Source organism: Hipposideros armiger, unplaced genomic scaffold, assembly GCF_001890085.2.
Source record: "Hipposideros armiger isolate ML-2016 unplaced genomic scaffold, ASM189008v1 scaffold_280, whole genome shotgun sequence".
Taxonomy (NCBI): Eukaryota; Metazoa; Chordata; class Mammalia; order Chiroptera; family Hipposideridae; genus Hipposideros; species Hipposideros armiger.
The window spans coordinates 1,189,392-1,212,865 of record NW_017731630.1 but is presented as its reverse complement, the minus strand read 5'-3'; the positions used below and the strand labels follow the sequence as shown (position 1 = coordinate 1,212,865).

Sequence of the window (23,474 nt, the reverse complement as noted above, 5' to 3'; positions counted from 1 at the left end):
ATCCCGCCACCTGTTGGCAGCTCACGGCTACTCAGCTCGGGCTGACTCGAACCGCTGTTGCTCAGAGCTCAAACTCTTGAGCGAGCTCTTAACCAACTGAGCCACTCAGCCGGCCCCAGCCTTGGTTTTAATACTCAGTGTGGCGCTGAACCCCTGGGTTCAGCCAGGACACATCAGCAGCTGAAACCCTGTCAGAGGGGGCGGCGGTGGGGGTCAGAGCAGAGGACGGCCACATCCCCCTAGCCAGACCTGCCCACAAGTCTAAAGGCACCATTTGACCTTGATGACTTGGGAGCTGCCAAGCTGGAAGATTCGGTCCTTCGGGAATGCCACCTTCTGGGGGGTGGGGAGAGTGTCTTTCTGGTCCCCGCTGCTCCAGAGGGGGTCTTCATCCTCGCTGGCCTGGAAAAGCGGCTCCGGCACCAGTGCTTCCACCCTCAAAGCTTCTGCTGGCCAGGGGCGGCATTGGGCAGGGGTGAGCGTGGCGCAAAGACAGGCTTGGGGTCTACGTTGGGACAGGGTGAGGTCACTGGTAATCAGGGTTAGCCCCGTGCCCAAGTTTGGGGATGGGACTCAGAGAGCGGTTCTGGGGGGTCCAGGCGAGGCCAGCTCAGGGCTATGGCTGAGGTTAGAGGTGGATTTGGGGGGCAGCCTGGGGGAGGGAGTTGCGTTCAGGAGTGCTGGTGTGGGTTCAGCGGAGGCTGTGGGTCTGCCATGGTGGCCTGCGGGGGCTCACCTCTGTGGCGCAGCAGGAGCTGGTAGAGATGGCCCAACCCCTGCAGGCTAGAGAGCTGGGTGGCCCTGTCGGGGTCCTGGCACAGAATCCCCAGCACACCCATCAGCTGCCCGATCTGTTTGAAGTCCTCTTTTGGCTGTGGCAAGAATGTAGGGGAACCACTGATGGCAGAACTGACCCGCGGAGCCCCCACCCGAGCACAGTCAGCATCAGAGTGGATCCCCTCAAATTGTGTGGAAGGGCTTGGATTCGGGTTTGGGCAACATTTAAGGGGTGGCTAAAAAACTCAGAAATCAAGAGAAATAATATGTTCATGTGATATTTAGAAAATGAATGGAAAAAAAAATCCATGGCAAACAGAGTCTCAAAATTATAAACCAGGACAGCACCCCACCCTGTTTCCATGACTGTCTCACCCTAATCCCAGACCTGGTTCCAAACAAACTGTACTTCCAACAGGTGGCCAGCCATGGGCCATGTTTCGCAAGTTGATTGTTGAAAACACCACATTAAAATAGCATCGATCTTTTGCAGTGTTTTGGCACCCCCATAACTGTTGCGCCCAAGGCGAGTGCCTCACTCCCCTCACCCTAGTCGCAGCTCTGTGCTGTGCCACGGAAGCCACTTGGAACCCCTCTAGAGGGGTTCTGCTCGTCACAGGAAAGCTAGAGTCTGTGCCGTGAGCTTTCCCTTGCAGAGCAGTCCCTTGTCCCCAACACCACAGCCTTTCCCCGTCATTAGAAAGGCATGTCCGCCAGGCATCAGGCTGAGGAACTAATTTCCTCATCTCCCCATGGAATTAATGAGGCTCCCTAAGGAATGAATGCTGATTTTGGCTGATAAACGCAGAGCCACTCTCTCCCTGAACACCTGCTGGTGTTCATTCAACCCAGGGGTGACAGCAACAGATGGAGGTTAAGCTGGGAGCCATGAGCCCACGGGGGTCGGGATGGATAGAAGGCTGTGGGCATGGATGGAGGGCAGTGGGATAGTGGGTGCCCCACGCAGTGACCGCTCACCCTCGTCTGGGGCAGGATTACCTGGTTGGGCGCAGGGCACTCAGGGGGGCACCCTATCCTGGTGGCAGGGGCCCAGGGGGCCTTGAACCTGTGAACCCTGGCACGCTCTGGGAGGAGGGTGGCTGGGCTGGGACAGCAGAGGATTATGGGGCATGGGGCCAGTGAGCCAGGTACTCACGTCCAGGTAGTGGTTGTGGGTCAGGAATTTGAGGAGGGCGGTGCAGGCGTGCGCAGCCCGCCGCCGTTCGTGCGCCTTCTCTGACGCCAGCCAGATGTACATGTGCTGTGCGGGCAGGAAGAGGTGCTGTCGGGTGCGCCCCAGCTCTGGCCCGGCTCCGCCCACCCTTGGCTCAAGCTCCGCCCCCTCGACCTCTACCATTCCAGGGTCAGCCTTTCCAGGCCCTTCTCACAGCCTTTGCGAATCCCTGTGACCCAGGCAGCCCCTCCACGAGAGGAATCTTTTCCTCCTTTTGTAGCTGAACCCCCGCTGCTGCTCAAAGCCCTTTGAGGCTCCTCCTGGTTCTTAACCTGTCATGCGACACGCCCCTTTCCGGAACAATGCTTTTCCGTGCACAACATACATGCACACAATTACAAAGGAATAGCAAGGCGCAGGAAACCGGTATGGTGAACAGTTTTAAGTCAAATTTGAGTCTCTTTGTTAAGGCGACATATGACTAGAGTAGTGACTCTGAAGTCGGAGGAGGGTAAACGGTATTTGGAGATTCTGTGACCCAGTGATGTCCTGTGGCATCTGTGACTCCCGTTGGTGGCAGGCAGCCCCTCTGGCACTGCTGTGGTTTGTCACCAACGTTCCCAGAGGAGGAACGTGCTACTTTGTAGCTCAAGGGGAAGGAAAGTGCAGATGACATTTCTTCCCAGCCGAGCTCGCACACCCCGACTTCCACCTGTGCCCCCCAGGTCAGGGCCCCCTGCTTCAGCAGCTCCCTTCGCCTCCAGGAATCTCCCCGCCTGCTGCGGTCTGGCCCCTGCTGACCTGTCCTCCCCTTGTTCTCCCCGCCCACCTTAGCGCTCTGGCCACAGCCGCTCTCCATTCCGGCTCACTTTGCCCCTGTGCACCCTCATGTGGGGAAGCCCTGACCTCCATCCGACCCTTCCACCACAGCCAGCCTCCCTGTCTGGGCCCTGCCCTGCTCCTGGATACTGTCACTACCTGGTGACTGGTCTCCTTCTTGCAAGGGAGAGCCCCTGGAGGGCAGGTGAGAGTGGGGGTGGCGGGCTCATGAGACCCCCTCCCGGCTGGGGACACTGCTGCAGGGGAAGTTCTCTGGTGGGTGGGAGGGCAGATCCTGGCCAGGGCCACAGCCCATTTTGTCACCAGCTCCCTTTCGTGTGGCATTTGAAGCCCATTTACCACCAGGCTGCACCTGCCGCCTGTGCCCCTCCTCGCCGCTAGTTGTCCCAAATCACTGTAATCCCTAAAGCGTCAGCCCTCAAGCCTCCCGGGCCACTCCCTGCCCCACCTCAGGCTCTGACTCGTCTGGGACATCCTCCTTTGACCACCCTCGGGCCCAGCCCTGCCACTGCCACCCCCGCCCTCACCGACAGCAGGAATTGCAGCTCGTCCGCTGTGGGGTTCTGCGTGATGAAGGTCTGCAGCATCTTGTCCAGTGCCTCAGAGGTCTTGCTGTAGAGGGTCTGTGTGGGGACGAGGAACCGATCAGGGGGCCGCAAGCCCTGGTGGGTGGGACAGAGTGCTGAGACCTGCGCGGGCTGAGGGCACCGGTCTCTCGGTGCTAGTGGTGCCCACTTCCTGCAGACCCCCAGGTCAGGCTGCCCACCAGAGAGCTCACACGTGCTCAGGAAGGGTCTCGTCAGATCCCTATTTGGCAGATGGGGAGACTGGGCAGAAGGGTTGTCTGGGACTGCCCAAGGGAACAGGTTTCTCAGCGGCCGAGACAAGTTCATTTCCAGTAGGGCTGGCTTCATGAGCTGCAGCCTGCACAGGACCTGGCCTCAGAGGGCGCTGTACATGCTCCATTTGATGCTCTGCTGTCGCCATCTTAAGTTCCTAATAGGTTTTAAATCCCACATTTTCATTTTGCACTGGTCCCGGCAAACGATGCAGCTGGTTCCAATTCTTGGGTCTCATACACGAGGCCCCCAATCTTTACTGCTTGGCTCGCCGGGTATGCTCAGGGAGCGGGCGTGCACAGGGATGCCCAGCCCACCTCCCGTCAGAGCCCATTGGAGCAGAGCCCGGGGGCACTGGCCATCACCTTCCTGGGTGCTCTGGGGAGCTCACTTCAGCTCTCTGAGCCCACTTCTGTAAACTGAGAGCCTGGCGTGGAGGTGGACACTAGGTGGCAGTGAACAGGCTCCCCAGCCCAGTGCCTGACACTGGGTCACGCTCTCTGGTTGGGCTAGTGTGATGTTATTACCTGGGAATGGGGGCACTCTGGACTCCTCTGGGATTGGGGTGTAGGAAGACGCCACCCTCCTGGTGCTGCCCTGGGCCCAGGGGAGCCCTTGTGCACTCACTCTCACCCAAAGTGCTTATTTTTCCAGTTCCAGCCTGAACCCAGCCTTAGGGTACGGCGTGAAGAGCGGGGAAGGGCTGGGGTTAAACCCTGACTTTGCCACCAGACACCTCCGTTTCTCGGAGCTGACTTTCTCACCCTCTGGACAAGTTGCTGCTGGGCAGGTGAGCTAACGAATATATAGGGCCGGCACACAGCAGGTGCCCTGTTAACACCAGGTCCCTCTCCGGCCATGGACAGCAGGCCAAGCTGGATACCCTGGCTGAGGGCCCCTCTCGGAGAAGGGGCGCAGGGACCGGGTTCGCACCTGCACGTTGGGCGGCTCCAGAAAGAGGCAGGCGTGTTTCTCCAGGACATCCAGCAGTGGCAGGGCCAGCACGCTGTGGAGGCAGATGGACAGGAGCCGTGACTTCTTCTCCGAGTCCAGGGCTGGCCTCAGCTTACTGTTTAGGGAACAGAGGGCGGTGATGGAGGGGCGCAGGGGCTGGGGGTATGAAGGGACCACCTGCCAGGATAGACAGGAGCAGGTGAGCCCTGAGCAGCGGCCCCTCCTGGGACTCAGGCATCACCTCCCCTCTCACCTTCCTGCTTTGACCTGGCACTCGTGTGTACATTTCTGCCTCCCCAGCCTTCCCCTCTGCAGCCTGTGTCAGGCCTCCTGTGCAGGCAACTTCCCCGGGGGTTTGTAAGGGACTTGTCAGCCTGGCTGGGGGCAGGGTCTCGCGGAGCCCTGCACCCTGGGCTCCCCGTTACTGGGCAGACTGGTCTCGCCCCAGCCCTGGTTACACCTTGGGATTTGGATGTGGTCTGCCTGCTCTGGGTAGGCCTGGCCAGCCCCACCTGCCCCCTGCCCAGTGCAGTGCTGGGCTGCAGGATTCTTGGCTGCTGCCTGCACTGTCCCTCAGCAGTCGGAGAGCAGGCAGCTCTGAGCTCCCTGGGCGCCCACTTCCTAGTCAGCCTCACCTGTCCTGGCCAAGGTAGGGACGCCAGGTACCCTCTTGCCCCGCCTGTAGGTAGACGGCTAAATCAGGACCTGCCTGCCGCCTGCACTGGGGTCCCCGAGCCTGTTGGATTCTAGCCTTCCTCCCTTCCATGGGATGTTGGCTGGAGTCTAGACCCAGTTTCCCTTTGCTCTCCCTTCCCCAACTGCCAGAGCCTGCTCTAGACTGCCTGTGGCTGGGAGCTCGCCCTGAGTGACTGCATTGACCTTGAGTGTCTGGCGGGAGGGGGTTCAGCTCATGCTGGGGAGTGGCTGTGCCCCCAGTCCAAATGCGCTGGCCGCTATGAGCTGCCCATCCTCAGCCACCATGGCCACCTTAGCCCTGCCCAGTGGGGCCTTGACGTCTGGCCTCTCCCTGCCCTGCTGCCTTGTTGGTACCACTACTCCTGACCTTATAGGCTGCTGTTTGATGCTGGGGAAGGCCCGGGGTGGGGCCGTGGAGCCTACCAGAGGCTGGAGATGATGTGGATGGTCTGCTCGCGAGTCGACGAGCACAGCGAGTCCGGGGGTTCCTTCTCCATCAAAGCCTGCAGATGCCCGGGTGAAGGGTGGGTCACTCCTGCGGGGCCTAGTCCACTCCGGACACCAACTCTCGTCTCTGCCTGAAGACCTCAGTGCCTGGCACCCGCGTGACCCCCAGGATTATGCTCTAGCTCCTCACCCACCCAGGGGTGGGGTGGGCTCTGTGACCTGGCCCCCACTTAGAGAACTAGAGCGTGGACTGTAGAACCAGGCAGGTCGTGTCTGAATCCTGGGTATGCACATACTAGCGGCATGACCTTGGGTGAACTCCGGCTGCTCTGAGCTTCGTTTATTCGCTGATAACATGGCTTTGTTGCACACGTGTTTTGCGTGAAGCAAAGAGAGTAAAGCGCAGTGTCTGGGTCACAGCAGGAGCTCAGAGAGTGGGAACTGCTGTTATTATTGTTACTTTTGTAATTGTACTCGTGTTTCCTCCATCACCTGTGGGTTCTGTGAGGCCACAGTCCCTAGTAGCCAGTGGTCTGAGCTAGGTCAGTACAAGCAGAATGGGTGGTGATAGCCCTTCTGGGTCTCAGCCACGTCACCTGTGAGGGGGTTGTACCTGGGCAGCTCAAGTGAAGTGGGGGACAGAGGTGTGTTTCCAGATGCGAGAGCCCGGGAGGGGCTTGCAGTGCTCTAGAAATCCAACGGCCCACCCCTTTCTCAGCGGGTGCCTCTCAGGAGTGCTGCTGGTCCGAGGGAGGGGCCCCCTGCAGCCCTTCCTCTGCCCCAGGACCTTGTGCTCACCATCAGACATTCGAAGAGCTGGGAGAGCTGGGAGAACTCGTAGCTGTGGGCACCCTCACTGCGGCTGACGGCCCCCACCAGCATGAGGATGGCCGTGAGGAAGCTCTGCTTCAGGGTCTCGTCCTGGCATGGGGTCAGGCGGAGGAGCGAGGGCACAGGAGGGGTGGGAGAGAGTGACAGCCTCGGTCACATGCGGCGGCACGGCCACTGCTGAGCGAGACAGGGTGGCCCCGCCCTGGGGGGCGGACATACCCAGGAGCTGCAGTGGAAATAGAAGATCATGCGTGACAAGACGTTGTCCACCCACGGGAGGATGTGGGCCTTGGCCTTGGCCGCCATCTGACCATAGGCGAGGAGGATGGTGCTGGTGGCCCACTTCCATCGCAGGTCCTTTGAAGTCTGAGCCGGGTGGGGCAGGTAAGGAGGATCAGGGCCCTGCTGGAGCCCAGCCCTGGGGGACTGGTGACCGGAGGGACCCCAGGTCCTAGCAGGATACTGGGGGCAGGGTGTTCTGAGGGGTGGCGGGCCTCCATTTACTTCAGTAGGAAAAGGGAAAATGTTTCTGTCCCCAGGGGTTACCCGGGGTGCAGTGAGGATGGGGTGGCTGTTCCCTCCATCTGCAGGGACACAGGCCCTTGTCTTATGTTTCAGATGAGGCACATAGTCAAAGAGCTGCTAGTAAACACGCAGGTGCCACCACAGCCACACCTGGACCTGTCACAGAGCGCTTCCCGGCACGGCTCATTCTAACCCCAACAGTTGGGGAGGGAGGAAACTGAGGCACAGGGGTTCACCCTGCAGGTGGGTGCAGAGGTGGAACTGAACTGGAGGCCAGGACACGTGGTGCAAAGCATGCGCCCCTAACTTACCCAGGAGACCCCACTGGGAGGCTCAGACCTTCCTGGAGGGCGGCGGCCCAGGCATCCCAGCCCCTTGCTGAGGCCCTGAGGACCCCAGAGCCAGTACCTTTGGGGAGAAGCTGTGAAGGCTCCTCTTGATGGGTGCGCTCTGGCCAAACTGCTCCAGGATGGCCCACACGTGGTCCAGGTGGCGGGCTGCGGCCAGCCCCACGGTGAGAGCAATGCCCTAGGGGCGAGGGAGCAGCGTCGCTACGTGGGATCCCAGGACCAGGCCTGGCCCTTCACTGGGGGTGTGGAAACTGAAGCCAGAAAGGGAGGGGACTTGTCCGAGGTCACAGACGTCTGTCTCCCACCCCCACACTCTTTAAGACATGCAACCCTGAGCAAAACCCTGTGGAGTTTCTCTTATGGGGTCTGGAGGGTGGGGTGGGGTGGGGGCGCGGCAGGGAGTGCCTACTCCCTAGAGGCCTGTTATCCCCTCCACTCGCCAGCTCTGAGCAGACCTGGGCCAGAGGTAGGAACAGGGGTCCAGGAAATAAAGGACCCAAGCTGTGATGGGCTCAGTCTGTGATGGGGCAGGGCTCAGAGTGTGACCAGGTTCAGGGCTCAGCCTGTGGTCAGGGTCAGTCTGTTTTGGGATGGGCTGAGGGCTGGGTCCTCACCTCCCTCTGCTTGGACCACTGGTGGGACGTCTCCAGGAGGCTTTGCAGGTGTGTCCGGACCATGGCGCTGTTCTCCTCAGCTTGAAGGATCAGCCCATAGTAGACGAACAGGAAGGCCTGGGGGTGGTGGTTCAGCTTCCTGTCCTGAGCCTGACCCATCACTGTCCATCCCTGTCCACCTGGATGGCCTGCTGCTCCCCCTGACCAGGCCCCCTGGGTCCCCCAGGGCTCCTGCAGCTGCCCTGGCCCCACCCCTCTGTTTCTTTCAGGTGCACCAGTTTCTTTCTAAGGCCCTGGGCCTTGCTTCAGGTGTGCATCCTATGGACAGGCAGCAGGGGCTGCTCGCGGGGAGGCAGGGTGTGGTGCACCTTCTCTGGGGGCTGCTCATAATGTGTCCGGTCAGGCTTGGTGAGTGCCCACAGCAGCTCCTTGGACCACATGTCGGTGTTCAGGAACTGGACGGACTTGACTGCTATCTGTGAGTAGATGGGCGTGGGCAGGGCTGGAGCAGTCTCCCCGTGAGCTGGGGCCTCCGCCAGCCTCGCCACCTCCTCCTCCCCGCCCCCCACCCCACTTGGAGCCCTAACTGCCTTCTCCTCTTGCTCCCTTCTCTCTTCTGAGAATTTGTGAGACTTGGTTTCTTTCTTCCTTAGCTGTGTGACAGAATTAACCAGGGACATGTCTGAGCCTGGAGTTCCCTTTGTGGGAAGGTGTATAATTATGACTAATTTCTGTGACACAGGACTACTCAGATTTTCTGTTTCTTCTTGTGTCAGTTTGGTAATTTCTGTTTTTTAGGGAATTTTTGTCTGTTCCATCTAACAAATTGCCTAATTTACTGGAATCTGATTTCATTATTACCATGTCATGTATAAAGGATGTGTTGTGATATTCCTTCTTTTTTTGTGATACTGGTGTTTTGCATTTTTTATTTTCTTGATCAGCTTATCAAGAAGCTGATCGCTTTGTCAATCTTTTTTTTGGAATAACCTCCTTTGGATTTTATTCTTTCTCAATAGTTTGTCCCTTTTTAAACTTTCTTTGACATCTACTCTAGTTTTTATTATTTCTTTCCATCTGCTTACTTTGGGTTTAATTTGCTCTTTTTTGATAGCTTCTCAAAATGGAGGTTTAGATAATAGGTTTTATGCCTTTCTTTTTTTCTAATATAGGCATTTAAAAACATAAATTTCTTTCTAAGCATTGCTTGTTGTTGAACTACCAATATCCATATGTTGTGTCCTCATCAATCAGTTAAAAATATTTCTTAAGTCCTGTTGTGATTTTTTTTTTTGGACCCATGGATTACTTAGAAGTGTGCTAATTTCCAAATATTTGGACTTTTTCCAGCTACATTTTTTGCTATTGATTTTTAATTTATGTTCTGGTCAGAGAATGAACTCTGTTTGATTTCAGTCCTTTTATATTTATTGAAACTTTACATATGGCTCAGCAATGGTGTGTTTTGGTGAATGTCCTGTTTACATTTGGAAGGAATGTCGATTGGATCAATTTGTTAATTAGGGTTGTTCAAGTCATGTGCACCCTGAGTGATTTTCTGTCTAATTTTTCTATTAATTACTGGTATTGCTGCTGGTCTTATTTCTACTAGATACCATTTAATTACAACTATTCTGCTGCTGCTACTATACAATGATAATAACAGTTAATGAGGACTTCCTGCGTATCACACGGTGCCAAGCCCTTTCTGTGGATTATCTCCTGTAACTGTCACACATTTGAGCTAGGTACTCGCATCCCCATTTGACAGATGAGGAAACTAAGGCATGGAGAGGCAAGTTGGTCACCCAGTCACATGGCTGTGGTCGGTTGAATTTGGACTTGAACCCAGGTCTGTCAGGGTCCTGCATTCCTTCTCCCAGCCACATCGGCCCTCACATGGTGGGTGGTCAGAGATGGACCCACACGACACCACGGCTCGGCTGTGCAGCTTCAGTCCACCCTGCCCTGCTCCCAGGTCCTCTCTGCCCACTCCGTCGTGGACCCAGCCCCCAGGTTAGGTGGGAAGGGCCTTGTATATGCTGGACACCTGCCCTGTGCCAGGCATCTAGGGGCCAAGGTTCAAATCCCAGCTCTCCCAGGAACCAGCCCCAGGACCGTGTCAGGTCCCCTCCCCTCTGAACGCCTGTTTGCTCACCTGTAAGATGTGGCTGCCCCTCCTAGGGCGGAGCGGGTACCCATCCATGTTGGTTTGCTGCCCTCTCCCCCACCCTGTTGTCCCCCAAAGGCCTGGAAGGCGGGTTCCCTCCCCACCTGGGTCAGCTGCTCTTCCCAGCATGCCTTCTCTCCCTCGCTGAAGAGCTTCTCTGTGGGAGACAGGGGTCCCTGGAGGCCAGGTCTGATGTCCGCAGCCGGGCTGGATCTCAGGCACTATCTTGCCCATCCCTCGGACGCTGTCCTGCCTCTGCCTGTCCCAGCTCCAGGGTGGAAGCGAGCTCAGGGGACTATCAACCATGCTTGAGCTCGGTGTCCAGAGCTGGGCTGGAGTTGTGGCCCTGCTGGCCTTGCGGTGTGACCTCAGGTGCCATATGAGGCTCACCAGTGGTGAACAGAGGGGTCCCTCCGGCATGGCCCTTTGGGATATGCTGGGGTCCGCTCAAGATGGGAAAATACGGGTCAGAGAGGGGGGCATTATGAGATGGGAAACCCAACCTCAGAGGGAGGGACTGCTTTCAAGATGGCCCTGGGGGCCTCAGAGGCCACCCCAGGCATAGAGGATCACCACCCAGCCTGCCAGTCCCAGGGCAGGGGTGCAAAGCCTCGGCCAGCTGGGGCCTGCCTCCTCCCAGGCCTGCGCGTTTAAAGTCTTGAGCATGGCCTCTCCCATTGGCCTCAGGGGCCTCCCCTGCCCAGGGTGGACCACCTGTAGATGGCAGAGTCTGCCACACTTGTGTCCTCTCACTGCCCCCAACCCCTCGCTGATACTGCTGACCAATTCCTCCCTGAGGCCCGGAGGCCCAAACACCATTCCGTCCTTGCACTCCTACTCATCCCTCAAGACATAGCTTAGACTTGGCTGCCTCCTCCGGGAAGCCTTCCCTGATGGCCACCAGGGCAGCCCAGCACCTCCCCAGCTGGGCAGTAGGAGCTCAGCTCATGCTTGTGAGGGAATGAGTGACTAAATGAGCGTTGGCGCTGGCCTCCCAGTAAGGTCCTGATGGCAGGGAGCCTGGTACATGCCAGGGGTTTAGTCAGCTTTGCTGTCTTACATTAGCTCAGCCCTCATCCTGGCGAGACCCCAGCTTACAGTCAGAATGGGACAGTTCAGCAGGACAGCATTACCCTTTCACGGGGGTCCCGACCCAGCCTGGGCTGGTTGAGGGGAGGTGGGCGGTGGGGGGCTTGGTCAGCAGGGGTTGCCCTCTGCTCTGAATGTGCTTCACTGCCCTGCCCCAGCTGTCTCTCTCTCCACCCCGCCATGCTGGCCTGAAGGCAGAGGGTGGCCTGGGATTGCCTCAGGACCCAAGGGCAGGACGTACGGTTAGAGGTCAGGGTGCCCATCACGTAGAGAAGGCTTCTGTGTGGGAAGACGCCCGTCAGGACCTCAGTCTCCAGGTGCTGGGTCACCGTCTGCCACGAATGCCTGCAGATGGCCACCAGCACATTGCTGGCTGCGTTCTGGTACACCTCTTCCAGCTCCTTTTGGTGTGGCGGGAAGAAGCAAACAATAAGAGTGGACACTTGTCCAGAGCTCTGGCACCTCACACATGTGTCTGCTTTGGCAGGCAGGGCAGCTATTGGCAACCCATTCAGTGGACGGAAAACTGAGGCACAGCTGGCTGGTGAAGCTCAGGCTCACCCCGGGGCTCACAGCTTCGTGTGACCCTCAGCATCCTTGGTCCTCACGGTTCCAGAAACCCGCCGTCACTCTCCCTGCTTCTGAGCCTTTGCTCAGGCTGCGGCCCTGCCTGGAACACTGTTCCTACTCGCCCTGTCTGTACAACTTCTGCTTCATTTCTAAAGCTCCCTCTATGGCCTGCACTTGAGAGACACGTCCCGAAGGCTCTAGTCACCGTGTCACCTCTGCTCCCGAGCTCCCGGCAGCTCAGGACAATGTCACGTCCTCTGACTCTTTATCACCATGAATGCAGAATTCAGCTGAGTGCCAGCTGCTTGGGACAGAGGCCCAGCTGGCCGGTCCCCTGGCCAGGCCCAGCCCAGTCTAATGGAGGGGACAACCTCAGGAAGAAAGGAACAGCCGTGCCCTGGAGACTGGCACTGTGTTGCCACCCCCTGCATTTTCTCAACAAGCATGTTGGAATTTCTTTTGATTTTGCTCCGATTTTGGGTTCCTCTCTTCTTTGTTTCTTGGTGGGAGCCACCAGGTGATTTCTGTGACTGTTAGCATGAGGTAGGTGTCACAGGGTCATCACTGGGTGAAAACCGGGGGTCTGCCCTGCAGTTGGTGGCATCTGAAGGTGAAGGGGTCTGTGTGCCCTGTGATGTTTGAATTACCACATGAAATCGCCATGTCATTAATAATTTATTGAAAGTGTGGAGATAAAGGCACTTCCTTAGGATGGTGGACAGAATCTGAATTTCCTCTTTCAAAAAGTGGCTTCAACTAAACTACATTAGGAGAATTTTTAAAAGGACAGCAGCCACCACTTCTGGAAGCGGGAGAGCAGATGGACGAGAGGTCGCTGGGCTGAGCGCTGGGCCAGCAGCAGGATAGGCTGAGAACCAGCCCCGCCCACTACACAGCCTCTCCATTGTTTGGTGGAAAGCTGGGAGGGTTGCATCTCCCGGACCCCTGCAGCTGGCGTGGTGGGGATGGGAGTAAGTGGCTTAAGAAGCCGCCAGGTGCCTGGATGCCCTCCCCACTCGGCACACCTGCAGGGCCCAGCAAGGTCTGGAGGCATGGTGTCTGGAGGACAAGTGACTACAGGTGACTACATGGTGTCTGGAGAGGGCAGCGGGGAAGCCAGGAGCTTCTGTAAATGCAGGAGCTGGTCCCTCGGCAGGCTGGGCCCTCCACAGCGCTGCCCAGGGCCTCAGCCCCCAGGCCAGACGCTGGTCCAGGGTCTTCTCTGGGAAACCTGGATGGCCCAGGAGGAAAGACATAGAGGTGCTGACACGGGGGGTGGGCAGGGGGCAGCAGGCTCATCTCATTATTCCACAATAGACCCCAAATTCTATCAAGCCCATCCGTGTATTCAGAGCCCCATCAACTCCTAAGCACCGCAGACAGCCACGCTGGAGCAGGCCTGGGTCGTGGGAGAGAATAAAACCCACAACCACAAACCTGATGAAACCCAGAGCAAAGCATCTCGGAGGAAACAGAGATAGAAACCTCAAGCAGAACCCGCTTTAATATCCTCTGAGAGATAAGAGGAGATATTGCACCCGTGGATGTATAAACAGCATGATACAAGAGAGGACGATTCCGAGAACAGAATCAAGATCTCCTGAAAGTTAAAGACACGAGGACACGGGTGGGAAGCTGAATTAGAAGGTTCGGAAGATAACAGCGCGTCTGCAGACAACAGAACAAAGGGCAGAGAGATGGAGAAGGATAGGCAGGGTAAAAACGCAAGGACGGGCTGCGTCTGCGGGTTGGGCGTTCCTGGAGCCCAGAGTCACGCAGGGATGTCACCAGCGAGTTAACGTGAGCCATTTTCCAGGAAGAAAGGAGCTAAGCAGCCAGACTGCAGGAACGCAGGACTGCAAACTGGTGGCTAAAAACAGAGCGCGAGCGAGGCACACCACTGTGGAGCCACCAAGCGTGCAGGACAAAGAGAAGATTCCAGAAGCCGGCCAGCAGCAAGACAGCCTGTGGATGAAGGGCCCATGTTCAGAATGGCTCTGGGGCCTGTGCAGCCGCACGGGGCGTGGGCAGGAGGACAATGGGACCACCATCTCTTATGCATAGTCCACGGGGAATACAACAGAGATATTTCCAGGAAAGCCTGGTCTCCAAGTTGTACTTTTCAAGCACGCTTTCTCAGGAAGAGAGAGAGTAAATGGGGAAAGAGGGAAGCTTGGGGTACAGGAGACGGGGTTCCCCAACGGGGGTGAGCCGCGGGAGCCCCGGACTAGGCTTGGACACTGAGATGCAGGAAGATGTGCTCGGCTGCTCTGGACCTGGGTGATGACGTGCCCACTCTCCCTCGCATGTCCTGCTCCAGCTCGTGGTACCCACAGACGTGCTGCCCCAACCCACACTGGAGACGGCCCTCCGCCCTGGCCCGGCCCCGGCCCCGCCTCAGGCTGACCCAGAGCGGCTCTTGTCCACCCTCAGGGGGCTGAAGCCAGGCCACCCCCCAGACACGGGGGAGCCTAGCTGTCCTACAGCCTCGTCCTCCTGGGTCACACCTCCCCCCACCATAGCTCTTTACTGTCATGTAACTGTACACAGATGCACTTTTAAAATACGCCTGGTAGCTCTTTTCCTCCCTGGCTGCTTGAGCGCCTGACGCCATCATGAACGACACAGTAACTATCCGGACCAGGAAGTTCATGACCAATAGACTACTTCAAAGGAAACAAATGGTCATCGATGTCCTTCACCCTGGGAAGGCAACGGTACCTAAGACAGAAATCCGGGAAAAACTAGCCAAAATGTACAAGACCACACCAGATGTCATCTTTGTGTTTGGATTCAGAACCCATTTCGGTGGTGGCAAGACCACTGGCTTTGGCATGATTTATGATTCCTTGGATTACGCCAAGAAAAATGAACCCAAACATAGACTTGCAAGACATGGCCTGTATGAGAAGAAAAAGACCTCAAGAAAACAGCGAAAGGAACGCAAGAACAGAATGAAGAAAGTTAGGGGGACTGCAAAGGCCAATGTTGGTGCTGGCAAAAAGTGAGGTGGAGACTGGATGACAGAAGGAGTAAAGATTCGTCAACGACCTTGTGGTGATTGAGCAGATTTTTCACGAGAGGGCTAATAAACTAAGAACTTTTATGTGAAAAATAAATAAATAAATAAAATAAAATACGCCTGGTATACTTCACGAGGATGAGCTCAATTTTTTTACAAAATTAAAGAAAAAAGAACTTTAAAAAGAAAAGAACGTAGTGGGTCTTAGACCCTGTTCCGTTTTTCTCTGCTCATCACACTAGACTAACGCATGGACATGTTTGTGGGGAGTGTGGGGCCCCGCCGTTTCCCAGCTGGGGGATGACTGCAGGCACATCTCCTAAACACAGCCCCTTGGTTGGTCCCGCCCTCTGTAAATAGGGGTCACAGACACCTGTTGGGGTGTGAAATTATGCCCACTCTCGCTCTGTGGCGTGCCAGGGCTTGGACCCGCAGTGGTGGGCCTGGCGACCGGTCCCCGCTCTCTGACATGAGTAGTCACATGCTTATTGACTAGTTCCCCCTGGAGCTCCACTGGGCTGGTGTTCTGAATAAAACCCACAGGCCCCCAAGCCCTTGGAGGCATAATCAGCTGAGACAGTTGGCCAGTTTGGGGCCGCCTCTGGACTGCAGCCTGTAGAGGGGACGGGGGTGGGGATTCAGGTCTGAAACTGTAAGTGTCCATCAGGCAGCCCCCGAAGGCGGGCGGCCGAGGGCTGAGGTACAGCCTGGGCATGGGTGAGACTGGCCGAGACTTCCAGGGGCTGGGCTGCGGCGAGCAGCGGTGGGAATGGTAAGGAAGGTGGTGGAGAGGGGGTTCCTAAGCCCACCACAGGGCAGGGACCTGTGGGGAACCCACTCACAGGCGCTGAGGCCTGAGCCTCACCCCTCTCATCTGCAGAACAGGTGCATGAGGCTGTCAACCCCTCTGAAGGGGATGGTGGTAAGACAATGAGAAAATGGACAGAAGTCGCGTGGTTAACCACAAGGCCAGGCAGTGCCAGCCTGTGTGGGTCCTGGGGCGGCTGCCTGCCTGCCTTCCCGGGAGCCCTTGGGGGACGGGAACCCACCGTGGACTTGGTCATGTTCTCCAGGGCCAGTTTCATGAAGATTTCCCTCCATCTCTCCTCCAGGGAGTCACTGGCTCCAATGACGGTCTCCAGGGTGTGGAGCAGCTGGAGCTTGTGCTGGTTGGAGATCTGGGGGCGGCAGGGTGGACAGAGGCTGAGGGACAGCAGGGTCTGATCACGTGGGGAGCTCAGTGGGAGCATAGGTGGGGAGAGGGTGAGGACGCCGAGGGGAAGCATCCCAATGGGCTGCGTTTGGCCACTCCTCCGACAACCATTTAGTGAACACCTACTATGCGCAGGCCCTGAACTAGGCTCTGCAGACAGATGAATATAAATTTGTCCCTATCCTCAGGGAACTGCTGTGGGATTTTAAAAGCATTCCATCTGTAAAGCCAGTTCACTTACGTATTCCCTTATTCACTCATTCATTAAACTCAGATCTCCCCCCGATCACCCACCCGTCATTCATCCATCCATCTATCCATCTACCCACCCATCTCTGCCACTTGATGGCTCTGTGACTTTAGGCAAATCACTCCCCTTCCCTAAGCCTCAGCTTCTGCCTCTGTGGGGCTCATCATATCTGTATCATGAGACTGTTCTGAGGTTGGTCAGCACACGTTGGTCAGCACACGTTGGTCCACCTGCCTCCCTGTCCTCAGCTCATTGGACAGCTAAGGACTTTGACTTGCCCCAAGTCATGTAGCTGCTGTATGGAGAAGCCAAGGTGTGAGCCTGCCTTGCGATCCCGCCCCCCGCCCGCTCTGGTCCCCATGCCTCCCCTGAAGGGCCCGAGCAGCTCCCACCTCAGGGTTATCTATAAAGTAGTGATGAATGGCTTCCAGCACCAGGTCGGGGGCCTCATGAGCCATGTCCTTGATCTTGTTGATGATGTACTTCAGGTGGTAGGGGTCTACACCGTTCAGGTCTCGGAGCATCTTGAAGCAGATGGCTAAAGCAGGCGGCAAGAAGGTGTGAGGGTGGGTGGGCTGTGGGAACGTCCCATTGTGCCGCAGGGCTGGTTGGCCAGGGAGGGGTAGGGCTCAGGTAAATGAGGACTGGGGAACTGAACCTATTGGGAAACCCTGGGCCTCCTGACTGTCCAGTCTCTCTGGGCTTCCAGATAGGAGAAGGAGCAAGAATGCGTGCAGATCTGCACACCCTTATTCACCCATATTTCCACCCATTCTTTTTTTTTTTTTTAATTGGGGAATTGGGGGGATGGGAACAGTGCTGGGGAATTGGGGGAAGGGGAACAGACAAGTTGCTGTCGTTTTGTTCTTCAATCTAGTTGTGGAGGATGTTGCTTCACTGGCCCAAGTTGGCACCATCATTGCGCTCTTCTCTGGCGAGGCAGATCAGTCGCCGGCTTCTGGACGGCCGCTCACTGCGGCTGCTGGCCGCTCACGCTGTCTGCTGGCTACACACGGTAGCCCATGGCAACCCATTGCCACAGGGAGTGCAGCCTATGCCGTCGCCGGCGACTCATGGCAGCCCAGCTCCAGGTTGAGCTGTTGTTCAGCATCTTAGCTGTGGAGGGCAGTGTCACTGGCCCTCATATGTGGGATCCGAACCGGGGCCCTCTGGCATCCCAAGCGAGTTCTTAACCATCGCGCCACTCAGCCGGCCCTTTCCACCCATTCTTGATTCAACCACCTTTTCATCCATCCATTTATCTGTTCATCTATCACCCACCTATCCACTGATCCATCTGTCCATCTACCTATGCATTCATACATATGTCTGGTTGTTCATCAGTCCATCCATCCACTTGTCTATCCTTACTCTCATCCACCAACCCAACCATTAATACATTTATCCACCCACGCACCCATAGATCCATGTATCCATCCACCCACCATCCATCTGTCGATACATCTACCGATTCATCCATAAACTCATCTATCCACTCATCTAACCCACTATTCATCATTTTTAAGTTCATCCATACATTCATCCATTCATAAGTTAATTGTACATCCCTCTATCTCTCCATCTGTCCCTTCCTTCATCCCCTCACCCTCCATCCCGTCATCCAGCGGTCAATGATGGTTTCTCTGGGTGGGCAGAGGGCGGTGTGTAGGGGCTCGAAGAGGAGCCGGGGCCCCGCTCTGTTCTGAAGGAGGGGAGGGGAGGCCTCCCTGCCCAGCATCAGTGGACTTTGTTCTGTGGGGTAGTTGTATGAAAGGCCCTGGGCACACAGAGAGGGCAGGGGCAATCAATCCTGACTGATTGGAGAAACAGGACTGGCTTCTCCGAGGAGGTGGAAACTTGCCTAGAAGGATGTGGGCAAGTGACCCTTTGAACGAGAGGAAAAGCCTTCCATTGAGCGCCTGGCCTACGAAGAGGCTCTAAAGTGTGACAGGTGTGGGACGAGGGTGGAGGTGAGGTGTGAGAGAGGGTATTTTTTGGGCTTTGGATGGTGCCTTGGAGGCATAAAGGGGCTCTGCTGAAAGCGGCACTGTGTCCATCCCCCTGCCATCCCCCAGGTCCTGCAAGGTGGACGTCCCCGGCCCTCATCCCCAGGGCTTCTTGCGTGGAGGAACATGGTGTGCTGGAGCCTGAGTTCAGGGCTGGTGGTCACCTGCGTTGGAGGCTTCCTTCAGGAACACGCTGTGCTCCTGGGGCCCCAGGGCAGCCTGGCTGATATGCGACTTGCTCAGCAGGGTGGTTGTGGGGTGTGCCGGTCTGTCCCTGTGGGCAGAGTTCTGAGGTACCTTCCTGCAAGACAGGTCCTTCATGGATTCGGAGGTGTGGGAGGAGATTCTGAAATGGAAAAGGGGTCCTGGGTGTGCGTTCATGGCTGTGAGTGCCATGGACACCGAGGGCCGCCGTGGTCTGGGTCAGGCATAGCCACATCTTCCCATGTGCCCACCCTTACGTTCAGCGGACTGGCTGAGCCCTGGGAGGAAGGCAGGGGTCTCACGGCCTCAGGGACACTGCTGCGTAGGCAGCATTGCCCGTGGGACTTCCCAGCAGGTGTTGGTGGGACAGGCATGGCTGGTAGGACGTGGAGGGTTCAGGGCACAGCATCCCCAGCTCTAGCTCTTGTGCCGACTTGGAGAGGGAGCCAGTCTTTTTAGGATCCCACGAGACTGCCCTGGCTACCCACACATCGCTGGTGGGGTGCTGGAGGGTCCGAGAGCCTCAGGAGCAGGTGGGGGCGGCAGCCATGAAGCTGGGTGTGCTGTACCAGCCCCGTCTGTGCCCCAGGTCCCGCCACCCTGGTGCTTCGGGGTGTTTGAGTTTGTGACAGACATTGAGGAGAAATGTGTGACAAGAGGAAGGAAGAATATGTGTCCCTGAAAGCGGGTTTGTGCCCTCCCCTCCTCTCCTTCCTTCCTTTCTACTTCCTCTTCCCTTCCTCTCCTGCTAGTGTGAAGACAGGATTCTCTCCAACTGTGTTCGTTGCCATAAGGGCCCCCAAAAGAAAGCATCCTTTATTTTGGGGGTGCTGCCCAAGCCTGGCCCTCCCATTGCTCCCTTCAGGGGAGCCTCCGTGGCAGGAGTGGGTTTTTTCTCCACCTGCATCATGACCTCATTCCTTTTACACTCACTCCCACTTCCCCACTGCCTGCCACAGGTGAGATGTGCTCCCTGTAAGCTCTGGGGAGAGAGCAGGGAGCAAGGTGAACAACAAAACCAACAGCAAATCCAGAAAGCGCGTTGTGTGGCGTGTTAGGAGGAGGTCCACCTCGACACTGTATCCGTTTATCTGCTCCACCATGTATGAAATGTGTCAGACCACGTCGTTCAAAATCCTCTTGAGGTTCCCATACAAAAAAAAGGCTCTTAGAACTAAAAAGCGAGTTCAGCAAATTTGCAAATATAAAGTCACTATGCAAAAAATCAGTCATATTTCTAGATACTAGCAATGAATAATTGGGAGATGAAATAAAAAGTTACCCTATACAATGGCACCAAAGATCGTGAGATATTTAGGTATAAATCTAACCAATAATTGCAAGATCTATATACTGTAAAGTACAAAATAATAATGAAAGAAATTAAGAGGACTTGATAAGTGGAGACATGTACCATGTTCATGGACTGGAAAACTCAATAGTCTTAAGATATCACTTTTCTCTAAATGTATCTAAATATTTCATACAATTCCAATAAAAATCCCAGCAGATTTTTTTTTGTAGTAACCAACAAGTGGTTTCCAATTTATATGGAAAAATATAGGAACTAAGATAGTCAAACAATTTTGAGGCAGAACAAAAGTAGAGGAGCGACATTACTTTTTTCAAGGTTTATTATAAAGCTTTAGTAATCAAAACAATATGGTATTGATGAAAGTGTAGACGTATAAATTAATGGAACAAAGCATATAAGGCCAATTGATACTTGATGAAGGTGCAAAAGCAATTTGATTAAGAAAAGATAAACTATTGGTACTGTAATTATTGGATATATGGGTGCAATAAAACCCCCCATTTATGTCTTGAACTATGTACAAAAAACTCAAAAATAGACCATTAGACCTAACAGTAAAACTTAAAATTCTAAAACTTCTAGAAGAAAAGGTAGAAGAAAATCTTTGTGACCTTGGGTTAGACAAAGATTTCTGAGCCATGACACCAAAAGCACGATTCATAAAAGAAAAAAATGATAACTTGGGTTTTATCAGAATAAAAAACTTCTGCTTTTGAAAGATATCTGTAAAAAATGAAAAGATGAGCTGCAGACTTGGAGGAAACACTTGCAAATCACATATCTGATGGAGGACTATGTGCAGGATATATGAAGGACGCAAGACTAAATGAAACAAAAACACAAGCAACGCAACAAAATATGGGCAAGAGATTTGAACAGACGTTCCACCAAAGGAGGTAAACAGGCGGCAAATAAGCACGTAAAAAGTGCTTGACATCGTTCTGCACGAGGGATGCAAATGAAAGCCACAGCTGGGACGTCATGACACACGGACTAGAAGGGAATCAATCAGGAAGCTGGAAAACGCCAGGTACTGCTGAGGTTGCAGGGGACCTGCACATCTCACACGCAGCTGGTGGGAATGCAAAATGGGACAGCTCATGTGGAAGGTAGCTTGGTACTTTCTTAGACAAGTAAACATTTACCGCCGAACCAGCTCTTCTATGCCCAGGCGTGTGCGCTACTGCAGTGACAACTTACGTTTACACAACAATCTGTACACGAATGTTTATGGCGGCTCTGTTTGTAATAGGCCCAAATGGAACACGTCCAAATGACCTTAAGCTGGTGAATGCATCAACTGTGTTACAACCACAGAAATGCTGCTCGGCGACAACAAGAAATGAATTGCCATAAATGCAACCACATGGGCGATTCGCCAATGCATTATGCTGGGTGGGAGAAACCAGACGCCCAAAGCCACACAGTGCCTGGGGCAGAATCATTCCTTCCTGCTGTCATTCCTTCAGTGGGTGTTTATAAAATGCCTACTGTGTGCCAGGCACGGCTCCAGGCCCCGGGGATTCATCAGTGAACAGGACACACAGAAACCTCTTCCCTTGTGGCACTCACATTCTTGGGGGACAGACACGATGGACAGATAAGAAGCTATGTACTTGTGTCAGCTGGGGACAGTGACATGGAGGAAAACCAAGCAGGGACGAGGACTGGATAAGCTATGGGGGTCAATTCTGAATGGCCTGGTGCGGGGAGGATTGGCTGAAGGTGTGCCCAGTGTGTGTGTTGGATAACTGAAAACATGAAGGAGTGACGAATGAATGAAGGCATTCTGGGAATAGGGCAGCTCCCTTGAGCCAAGCACACCTTCCTGCCGGAGAGCAATGGGCACCTCCCTTCCTGTCACCTTGTCTCCACTGCCACCAGTGAGGGTGGCCACATGTTGGGTGACTGATCCCACCCATGCTGTCCTCACACCAACCTCACAAGGTGGCATGACACAGAGAGGCTCCCTGACCCATTCCGGGATGCACAATCTCTGCAGGACAGTGCCGGTTCAGACCTGGGCCCCGACCTCAAAGCCTGCATCCTGGAAGCTTGACTTTTCACACAAAGCCTGGGTGGTGCCACCTCTGTGGGCATCTCACACAAGGACGGAGCCTTGCCTCCCTCTGTCCCCAGGAGGGGGGTCGGGCCAGTCGGCGTTGGCTACGGGCAAGACTGAGACCCGTTACCTCACTCCAAGCCCCTATCTTAGCCCTGCCATGACCAAAATTGAATGTATTTTTAAATACATAAAAACGATAGGCACACAGTTAGGCAAGCAGCTGCAGACTGGAGGGTGTTCTCACCATAGAAGCCATCCAAGATGTGGCAGAGGAGGAGGGAGGTCTGACAGCTCATGTGGAAACAGCGGCGTGCAGACCAAAATAACGGAATTCAAAGGCAGGCACAGAGTTGCTTCCTGGAACGGACCGCAGGCAGGGATCACAAGCCATTAGCTCTGGAACCATCCAGGCGTAGCCGGGCCTCCCTGTGCCCTCACGGAGGGCACCCACCAGCCTGGGAGTCCCAGGAGGCAGGGGAGAGAGCCTGCCAGCCAGCCAGGATGGTGGAGCTGCCTCTAGTGCCCGCTCAGGATGCCGGGGACACTGGGGTCCAAAGGCTCTAGATCAGCGGTTCTCAACCTTCCTGATGCCGCGACCCCTTAATACAGTTCCTCATGTTGTGGTGACCCCCAACCATAAACTTATTTTCGTTGCTACTCTATAACTGTAATTTTGCTACTGTTATGAATCATAATGTAAATAGCTTTTTGTTTTCCGATGGTCTTAGGCGACTCCTGTGAAAGGGTCGTTCGACCTCCAAAGGGGTCGCGACCCACAGGTTGAGAACCGCTGCTGTGGAGAAACCTTCCTTGAAAAAGAAGCTGAGGCTCAGGGAAGCAGGCAGACTGTCTGTCCATCCATCTATCTGTCCACTCATTTACACATCGGGCGAATGTGGATGTGGACGGACTTGGCTAGCGACACCGCTGGGCCTCACAGCCCACAGAGCCTTCCTTTGAATTCAGGTTCCCCCGTTCCCGGCCACCCCTCCACATCCCAAGGACTGCAGTGGGGGCCCAACCCCACCTCCCTCCCCGGGGGCTCCTGGCTGCAGTGTTCCTCCTCTTTGGCTCAGGACCTGGGTGTCAGACCCTGCTCCCCACAGAGAGAGGGAGAGGCCAGGCACCCATGAGAAGCAGGGCTTCGGGGTCCCCTCCTGGGCTCCCACACACCCTGGCCTGGCACTGGGCTGACCTGGGGTTCTGGGACATGGCGGATGACGCCCTATCAGCTGTGGTGTGGCTGCGTGGAGTTTCCAAATGCTGCCCATCCATGTTGGGGTGTGGATTGGAGAACTCACAGGCGCCGGCCGCTAGCCCTGTCCTCACGCCCAGTGGGGCAGCCCGATCTCTGGGCAGCCCCTGCCCCGCCCCACCAGCCCTGACCTCACCCCTGAGGTCACAATGGCTCTAGTGTCCATGGCACCTTTCCAGGGACAGTGTTGTAGAACCAGACACTGTGTTTGCGGCATAGCATAGAGGTGTGTGTGAGAGTGTGTGTGTGTGTGTGTGTGTGTGTGTGT

General features: G+C 55.5%; 1 protein-coding gene and 1 pseudogene across 1 annotated transcript in view; one reads left to right on the top strand and one right to left on the bottom strand.

The window, feature by feature from the left end:
• Positions 1 to 23,226, bottom strand: part of LOC109390825 (maestro heat-like repeat family member 5) — a 52,188-nt gene extending 28,962 nt beyond the window's left edge. The window contains exons 1-17 of the mRNA XM_019657774.1: positions 23,147 to 23,226; positions 18,532 to 18,713; positions 16,754 to 16,899; positions 15,948 to 16,076; positions 11,548 to 11,707; positions 10,322 to 10,374; positions 8,416 to 8,523; positions 8,048 to 8,164; positions 7,492 to 7,611; positions 6,778 to 6,924; positions 6,526 to 6,648; positions 5,704 to 5,783; positions 4,564 to 4,699; positions 3,319 to 3,453; positions 1,934 to 2,038; positions 737 to 872; positions 280 to 449 (exon numbers count right to left, since the gene is read on the bottom strand). Of these exons, the coding sequence (XP_019513319.1) occupies positions 280 to 449; positions 737 to 872; positions 1,934 to 2,038; positions 3,319 to 3,453; positions 4,564 to 4,699; positions 5,704 to 5,783; positions 6,526 to 6,648; positions 6,778 to 6,924; positions 7,492 to 7,611; positions 8,048 to 8,164; positions 8,416 to 8,523; positions 10,322 to 10,374; positions 11,548 to 11,707; positions 15,948 to 16,076; positions 16,754 to 16,899; positions 18,532 to 18,713; positions 23,147 to 23,226 (2,127 nt within the window). The remainder of the gene's footprint in view (positions 1 to 279; positions 450 to 736; positions 873 to 1,933; positions 2,039 to 3,318; positions 3,454 to 4,563; positions 4,700 to 5,703; positions 5,784 to 6,525; positions 6,649 to 6,777; positions 6,925 to 7,491; positions 7,612 to 8,047; positions 8,165 to 8,415; positions 8,524 to 10,321; positions 10,375 to 11,547; positions 11,708 to 15,947; positions 16,077 to 16,753; positions 16,900 to 18,531; positions 18,714 to 23,146) is intronic.
• LOC109390811 (40S ribosomal protein S24 pseudogene) lies at positions 14,459 to 14,982 on the top strand (annotated as a pseudogene).
• Positions 23,227 to 23,474: the final 248 nt, after the last annotated feature.